Consider the following 9,483-nt stretch of genomic DNA (forward strand, 5'->3'; position numbering starts at 1 on the left):
GATGTTCAGACGACGCGGTCCTACCGCTGTAGACATTGGACGGAAACGATCGAAAATAGCAAGTGTGGACTGGCGGAAAGGGTGGGATGACGAGGGCTCTCCCACGCCTTGGGTCCAGGTCCCAGGCTGGGGATCGGACGAAGGCGACGAGCCCCTCTCTAGTCCACATCACGTACGCGGCGTCGAGAGATAGAGGACGATGAAGATCGACGTTTGTATAAATACCGGCGAGGAAGTCGATCATCTCGGACTTCTTTTCCTCATCAGCCGCAACCACCGCAGCAACATTCGCTTCAACAACAGCAAGAACACCAACACAATCGTTTTCGACATTCGCTCATTGTCTTGATACCAACAGTTCTTCCTGACACACAATGGTCCGCATCACCGCCCTCTCGGCCGCTGGCCTTGCCATCGCCGGCCTCGTCTCCGCCCACCCCGGCGAGAAGCACGACCACAACAAGATGAAGCGCGACATCGCCCTCCGTGATGGTGTTGCCAACATCGGCCAGCGCTCCCTCGCTTCTTGCTCCAACTCCGCCGGTGCCCAGAAGCGCCAGGCCCGCGCCGTTGAGCGCCGTGCCCAGAAGGTCAAGGAGATTCGCGCCAAGAAGGGCCTCACTACCCGTAAGCCGCCTCTTCTGCTTCCAGTCTCCCTAAACTTGCAAGCTAACATCACCCAAAGCCTCCAAGAAGTACCGCCGCGACCTCGACCAGCTCAACGCCTGGGAGGCCATCAACCACAACATGACCGGCCAGTCCACCAACGGCATCTTCTCCTCCATCGAAGACGTCTTCAGCGCCAACACCTCCTGCGTCCTCTCCCCTGAGATCACCGGCGGCCCCTACTACGTCGTCGGCGAGTACATGCGCTCCAACGTCATCGAGTCCGAGTTCTGCGACGGTGTCCCCGTCTTCCTCGAGGTCCAGTACGTCGACGTCAACACCTGCGACCCCGTCCCCCAGGTCGCCGTCGACATCTGGAACTGCAACGCCACCGGTGTCTACTCCGGCGTCGAGTCCGGCCAGGCCGGTCTGAACACCACCTTCCTCCGTGGTATCCAGCTCTCCGACCACGACGGTGTTGTCCAATTCGAGACCATCTTCCCCGGCCACTACGAGGGCCGTGCCGTCCACACCCACTTGCTGTCGCACACCAACGCGACCCTGATGCCCAACGGCACCATCTCCGTCTGGGATGCTCCCGTCGCCCACATCGGCCAGCTCTTCTGGCCCGAGTCTCTGCGCGAGACCATTGAGGAGCTCGCTCCCTACAACACCAACACCGTCGAGGTCACCACCAACGCCGAGGACATGTGGTCCGTCCTCCAGGCCGACGAGTCCTACGACCCCTTCCCCCAGTTCGTCTACCTCGGCGAGGATGTCTCTGACGGTCTCTTCGCCTGGATCCAGATTGGCATCAACGCCTCTGCCGACTACCAGACCGATGACTACTACGGCGTCGCTGCCTATCTCGGCGAGGACGGTGGCCACTCTACCGGCTACACTGTCGGCGGTGGCGGTGGTGGCGGCGGCAACGGCACCGGCAACGGTACCATGTCCGGCGCTCCCCCCTCCGGCACCGGTGCTCCCCCTTCTTAAAGTGTGATTTTTAGGGCGCGGGCCTGATGCACGGATCGGCTAGCCGTGTCAACTTTTCCTTTTTGTATGATATTAGAGATACCTATAGACAGCCATTGAACATACAAGCCGCGGTGGAAGCGCACATTTTTTATCCTTCAATCACTTTTCCCTTACCCATACTTAGTGATGTGTGCGCCCCTTTGATACCTGTGCTATTATGCCCGGCCCCGGGACCCACAATTACCGGGTTGTGGGGTCCGCTATCCGAGCAGGCGCCGATGCCGCGCGGCCGCTGGTTCAAGCGGGACTGTCCGGAGGTAAGACTTTGCCCAAAGCTGGATCTTGGGAGGTCTTTCTCATTTCAACTATCCGGTTCCTGATTGGAAACTGGGGAGAAATGCAAAAGTGAGCCGAAAAACGATTGCCACCCCTCGGCAGATAGTCCTGCTGGTAAAGATGAAATCAATACATGCACAGGTGAGATGATGTTTGAAAAAGGAAAAGAGTATCAATTTAGGAATCCGCGACGGGATCAATGCGCAACTCAGAAAAGGTCTCGGAAATCGGTTGCAATCGGGCGATGCAATTCCATTACATAATTGCGAGAGAGTCAAGTTACCACTTGCACACACACATTGTCTGCGTCGGAAGCCTCCCGATGTCACCGCATAATTTAAAGTAGAAAGAGAGTTGCAATCTTGCAGAACCGAGAGCCAAAGATGCGATGGATCCATCACAATTGACTTTCATCAGCGTCAACAAGAATCCCCCATTCGCCCGCTGCTCCAGAAATCAGGCCCATCCCTTTAATGCTGAGGAGGTGTAAATTAGCGCGGTTTTTCTTGTAGCGCTAATCAGAAGTAATTTAACTAATCAGAGCCCTATATTCTTTAATACTATACTTATATAATTATGTAAATTTATTATATAAATTGAAAAGACCTTATTTTTAGCGTTTTTAGCTGTATTAACTAGCTATAGAGTGCTACTTAGCTTAGTAGTCGCCCTCTTTATAGAGCGATATATTATACTACTAGTAGCTAAAAGTAGACTATTTAACTTATTACTAAATGTTTATGTTTATTAGTGCTAGAGGGCCTTAAAGTATTATTTTACTAGTGTATATAGTGTAGTATTACTACTTAAGCCTCTTTACTAAATTATAAGTTTTTAAGTAAATATAGATAGCTTAAGTAATAATAGTATTTATATAATATCCCTTAGTAGCTTTCTTATAAGTATATATAAGGGAGCTATAAGATATAAATAGAGACTTATAGAGCATTTTAATTTACCTATTTTAGGTCTTAGATTTCACTTAGGCCTTTAGGCTAAGGTGATCTTATTAATAGATAAAGGTATTGCTTATAATAATGTTGATTTTAAAGCTATATATTAATACCTACTAGCTGCTATATTAACTGTAATAGCGCTATATATAAAGCCTATATAGTTAGTTATTAGTATTAATTTTACTTTTCTTCTTATTATAGAGGGCTATAAAAAGAAGGTATAAAAGGTTTTTCTTAGTAGTATATTTAATAACTTACTTTTTATGTTTATTTAAGACTATTTATTAATTTAGCTAACTTTATTACTAAGTTTTTAATAGTTATAAAACTAACTATAAGGTTGCTTAACTTTTAATAATCTTAAAGGGTATTTAGGCTATCTTAGAATAAGTAGTAGATATCTTAGGAAAGCGTTAATAATAAGGTATAGGGCTTTTAGTACTAGTAAAGTAGGTTGATATAAATAGGGCGTAAGAGAGGTTTTTTTAGCTAAATTAGTTAACTTAGTAGTCCTCTATAAGGGTAATATAGAAGGTCCCCTATAATAAGTAATTAGCTAACTCTTCTGCTTTTTTAGTATTAATAAGAGGCTTATAGATGCTAAAGTTAATATAGTAAGTACTTATAGTAGCTATATAGAGATTATAGCGCAGTATATATAGTAGTTAAAGGCTAGTAAATAAGTTATTAAGTATAATATAGTAGGAGCTATAGCTATATAGTAGCAGGTAGGTAGCTAGTTTATATACTGCTTTTTAGGTGTTATTAAGGGCTACTTTTTTTGCTTAGTATAAGCTGCAGAGGCCTTATATATAGGTATACTAGAGCTATAAAGTTAGGAACCTTTAGTTAGAGATCCCCTAAATCTTATAGCTAGTAGGGATAGGTTTAAACTTAATAGTGGTTATATTACTAGAGCAGCCTATATATTTAACTATACCTTTATCTATAATAACTATTAATAAGGGTATAAGTAGGGACTATAAAACCTATTAAATATAGGCTGCTTAGGGCTTAGCGTACGTGAAGGCTTTTAAGAGGGTAGGGTTGAGGTTATTAGGATCTTAGCAGCAAAATTGCTAAAAAAGCGCCTTAAAGTAGTCCCTTATAATTTACTATATAAATAGGTAGTAGGTATTAAAGTAGCTAGTTAACTAGTAGTTATTAATATGAAGTTAAGGGTTAATATGTATATATAGCAGTATACTAAAAAAAAAGTAGATCTTATTAGATATTATTAGTAGCATATTGCTCCTACTGCTTTATATATACTACTAGGTATAGATTTATCTATACTAACTAATATATAACTAGTGAAAATAGTAAAAAGAGGTATAAGAGGGTAAGTAGTATAGTTAGTAGGTTAGTAAAGTAGTAGTTAAATTTATAGATTTTAATAGGGTTAAAATAAGTACTTTTTTTAGCTAATAGGGCTGCTTTTAGGCGTTAGGTACCTAAGTTACTAGTCTCTTAAGCTGAAGTTTTGCTAGGAGCTCTTAGCATATTAGTATATATAAAATTCAGTTAATTCTGCTTATAAATAAGCTAAAATTATAATATTCTCACTACTAGTTAGTATATTATGCTTATCTATAAACAGTAAGGATATTATAATTATTCGCGTTATTATGTTAAAGCTTAATTAGGAAAGATTATTAAGTAGGTCCCCCACCTCAAAAAACAGCGCTAATTTACACCTCCTCAGCATTAAAGGGATAACTTCACCCCAGTCATCAACACATGCCACTGCTAAGATAGACGCACTTATTTGCGTTTGCTTTACCTAAAACCCCTATTAGTGCGTAATTTATTGCCCCTCTACGCCACTTTTGCCTATTCGTACGTACTAACGCTAAAAACGTATTAATCGATACGAATTATTATATAAATTAATTATTAATAGCTTTAGAAGAGCTTTTTTTCGCTAAAATCTAGATTCTATCCTTCTTTTCATCCTTATAGAGTTAACTCCTCTTAAGTATATATATTAGGGCGTTATAGGGGGCTGAAACTATTGCTAAGTGTGTTAATTTAGGGCTTATAACGTTATTATTATCTATCTAGCTAGTATTATTAGTAAATTAATATATATTATCGTGAAATCTAGGTATAAATTAACTATTAGTATTATTAATAAGACTCTTTTTACTATATAATACTTATAGGATTATATCTTATCTTCTAGTAGTAAAGTACTTCTAATATATTAATACTAGAGATCCTATTACTAAACCTATCTAGTAATATAAAGTATATATAATATAGCCCTCTTACTATCTATCCTCCTTATTAACGCTATATTTAATTAAAATTATACTAATATTATAGAGTAAATAATACTAAGGCTATTAAGTAGTAAGTAATAAGCTTAGCTAAAGGAGTTACTACTTATACCTTATTTTAATAATAAATTAATTATAAAGCTTATTAAGTATAATATCTTAATAGTTTGAATTTATTATTAATAATAAGAGATATCTAGAGATATACTAAAACTATATTAATTAGTAAGTTCTAGGTATTATAAGATAATACTAATCTATAAGGAGGTAATCTTTAAGCTTTTATATAATAAAACTAATTACTACTTTAATAAAATTTAGAGTTTTCTTATAGAAGAGTTTAATTTATCTATATCTATATTAGTAATCTCTTACTACCTTAAAAAGATATAGTAGAAGAAGAAGAAGATTTAGTATATTACTTAGTAATAAAACTAGGCTATATAAGAAGTATATATTATATTAATCTATAACTATACTGCTGATATATTTGTTTTTATTAATAAGAGTAGTATTAATTATTAAAGTAGTACTAAATATATAAGCTAGGTACTAAAAAGTATAAAGCTATTAAAATAGAGTATTATAAAAAGAAGTATATAGTATTATATCTTACTAGCCTTCACTATTAACAGTCTTCTTAATTATATTATTTATCTTAGATATATAGATATTAATAGCTTCTTATTCTAAATTAAGAACTTTATACTACTAAAGATAGAGAAGTTTCTTAGCCTAAAGTTAGTCTTAATTATAAATAATACAGTATAGTATAACTAAAAGCAGTTAGAAGATACTTATTAATAGTATAGCGTTAAGTTATAGTACTTACCTATATACTTACTAAATTTTAACCTTATTAAGGCGTTCTTTAGTAACTTTAAAAACTACTTATAGAGGTAATATATAAAGTATAAATAGATTAAAGTAATAGATACCTTCTTTATAAACTTTCTTTATAACTATACCCTTAAAGTAGCTTAGAACACTAATACTATCTTATATTATTTTTATTACTATAGTATTTATATTAAAAAAGATAGAAATATTAATAGAGAGGAGAGTTTATTATAAAGTTAAGTTTATAGCTATAATTATATTTAATTTTAATACTATTAAGAGCCTTTTTGCTTAAAAGAATATAATATTAATATAAAATAAAATAATCTAATCTTAATAGTTAGTTAGCTTTATAACGCCTTAATTATAATATGTTTCTCTTTAGCTATAGCGTTAGAGGTATATCCTATTTATTAGATAAATTACTACTAGTTATTAAGGTTAAGATCTTTATATTTATATAAAGAAGTAAGAAAAAAACCTTCTCTACCTATTAAAGCTTATTATTATTATTATTATTAAGTGATTAAGTAAAAGAAGTAGTAGGAGAGTAAATATTATTAGTTGCTTTAATTAGAGGGTTTTATTTAATAGTATTAACTAGAAGTATTATATTATTTAGAAGTATTATATTATCTATTTAAAAATCTATTAGCTTTTGATATTATAAAGGGGTAAGTATAAACTATAGTTAGTTATTAAATCTATAATATTTTGCTTAACTAGGAATTATTTAATTTTACTTCTAATTATCTCTATAATACTTATAAGGATATTATTCTTATTAAACTAATTAGTTAATACTTTTTAAAGGGATTTAAGTTAGAAATAAGCTTATAGAATAGTATTAAGAGTAGTAGAGAGATTAATATCTTATTTAGTATCTTTAGTCCTTTCTATTCTTTATAAATACTTTAGATATTTATAGAGAAGTTATAGTATAGGCTTAATCTAAAGAATAAGTAGAGAGGAGGATAAAATTAGTAAATCCTACTTCTTAGCGTGTAGTAGTATTAATAGTAGTCTTATTAGTAGTAGTATTAGTAATAATAACTAAGTAGGAGTGTAGTAGTTATAATAAGAATAAATTAGCAGTATAAGGTTATAGAATAGTAATAGTAATAGTATATTAACCTAATTTATAATATAGAGGTTAGAAGAGGGTAGATTAAGCTTATTAGTATTACCTCTACTATTTTTACTACTATTTACTCTTAGTATAACTTTACTTTATAGCTTAGATTTACTTTTATAGAAGTAGTTATTATAGTGTGAAGTTATATTAATAATAATATTCTCTAGAGGCTTATTAATAGTTATTTCTCTATTAGCTATAGCTTCTACTTAAGCTATAATATATTATTTATAGATCTAAAGATAAATAAGTAGGCTTAATAAGGTAAAAAGATAAATAATATAATAGTTATTAGTAATATTATTATAATTATTAAAGCACTTAACTCTTAATTTATACCTATAGAGGGCTTAGATTACTTAGTATATATCTTAGGTCTTCTTCTACCTTAACTTATTAGTTAATAATAGGTTACTCTATTACCTCTATTAATATAATAGTCTATTAGTATTACTAAGCTTAATAGGAATAAGCTTAATAAAGTTATTATTCTAATATAAAGTTTATAAAGTTATACTAAGTTATAAAAGTATCTTAATAGAGTTTTAAAGTAGTGTTACTCTAACTAAGGGGGTTATTTAAGTAAAACCTATACTAAATAGCGCTAAAAATAACTACTAAAACTTATAATAATAGCTTATAGAGACTAATATATACTAGTTAAGTAGTTTTAATATAATAAGAATAATAATCTTAACCTATAATAACTTATTCTTCCTCTTATTATTCTTAATAGTATTACTAATCTATTCTTAATACTTAAACAGCTATAAGTCTTAGTTATTAGGCTTTTAGTAATTAATATAGAATATCTCTTTAGAGAATATAGCTTAATAATTTATACTAGAGAGGAAGGTAACTTAAGTAAAGTTAAATATAAAAGAGTGATTATAATATTATAAAGTGCACTTATAGTAGAAGTTTCTAATTATATTATAAATAATATATTTAGCTTAGTTATCTATATTCTCTTATTTAATCTCCCTAACCTTAATATCTAGTTATATCTTAATATTATTCTTAGAAATCTTAATCTCTATATAAACTTAAAGTTCTATAAGAGGTAGTAGTAATAATAATAGTTATAATAGAGATAGTAATAAATACTTATTAAATAGGTTATCCTCTTTAGTAGTAAGATTAATTAGTAGCTCTATAGTAGTCTTAATAATAGCCTTAGTAGTAACCTTAATAATAGTATTAATATTATTAACTTCTAGCTATTATATCTCTTTAACTTTACTAGTATTATTATTTATTACCTCTAGTATTAATAAGTTATATTATTTATCTATAAAGTTTATTTATAGCTAAAGCTATTAAGTAATAACTTTAATTATAGTTTTATATATACTACTACTAGTATAAAACCCTCTTCTTCTTATATTTACCCTACTTTAAGAGTTCTAACTACTATTATACTCTTTATTAATTAAGCTAGCTTTACTTCTCTTAGAGCTAGTAGAGGATTTTACTATCCTTTTTATAGTTAGCTAGGGGCTTCTTATTATAGCTATTTTATTAAAAATAATATATTTTAGGTTAGATTAAAGTTAATATAGTGTAAGCTCTCTCTTATAATCTTCTTCTTAGAGAACTAAGGTAAGTAGGAAGGATTTTTATATTATTAGTTTTATTAGTAGAAATCTTAGTTTTAAGGAGATATTTTTACTTTTATATAACACTACTAGCCTTAATAATTATACTAGTTATATAGAGATTATATTATTATCGTCCTACTCTAGTATTATAATATTATACTTATATTACGCTCTAAATAGTATTAAAAAGCCTGAATTACGTTAAAAAGCGCGTTAATTAACGTTAGTGGCGTTGTTATTAATAGTAAAAAGTGGCGTGGAGGGGTAATAAATCGCGTACTGATAGGGGTTTTGGGTAAGGCAAACGCAAATGAGTGCGACTCTAAAAGTGGAAGCTCTATTTCGCTCGTCCAACAACCGTCCACCAATTGTGTCTTCCGTTTCCTCCACGCGTTTCACCTCACTTTCTAGTGCCACCATCACATTTCTCTCACTGACGCGCCCTTTCCTCACTTTGGCGCTGTAGAACGAGCTTGGGACGACAAAAATTCGGTATCCGTCATGGTTTAGGCTTTATTGGCGTGCATGGTAGGAAGCTGAACCTGCCACTGTACCTGTCTGCCGCTGCGATTCCGGAGCTGTGGCGTGGGGCATTGCTACCGTTGGATCCCTCCAGCCGCGGGCCGCTGCGCTGCGCGTGAGCATGAGGCGACATGATAAATGGACTGTTCCTTCTCCCCCTCTGGCGGGCTTTGTGCTCGCCGGTTCTCCCATGCCAAGTCGCGTTACTTCGACTTGACTCCATCGCC

The 9,483-nt window shown here is 34.0% G+C and overlaps 1 protein-coding gene across 1 annotated transcript; it reads left to right on the forward strand.

Moving 5' to 3' along the window:
- Window positions 1–374: 374 nt before the first annotated feature.
- Window positions 375–1,602, forward strand: CGCS363_v000359 (uncharacterized protein; the record flags this gene model as incomplete). The annotated part of the gene is made up of 2 exons (XM_036632208.1): window positions 375–627; window positions 686–1,602. The coding sequence occupies 2 exons, from the start codon at window positions 375–377 to the stop codon at window positions 1,600–1,602; spliced, it is 1,170 nt and encodes a 389-aa protein (XP_036502894.1).
- Between the last annotated feature and the right edge of the window lie 7,881 nt (window positions 1,603–9,483).

The sequence above is a fragment of the Colletotrichum siamense genome, assembly GCF_013390195.1.
Source record: "Colletotrichum siamense strain Cg363 chromosome Unknown KSG_Cg363_contig01, whole genome shotgun sequence".
Classification (NCBI taxonomy): domain Eukaryota; kingdom Fungi; phylum Ascomycota; class Sordariomycetes; order Glomerellales; family Glomerellaceae; genus Colletotrichum; species Colletotrichum siamense.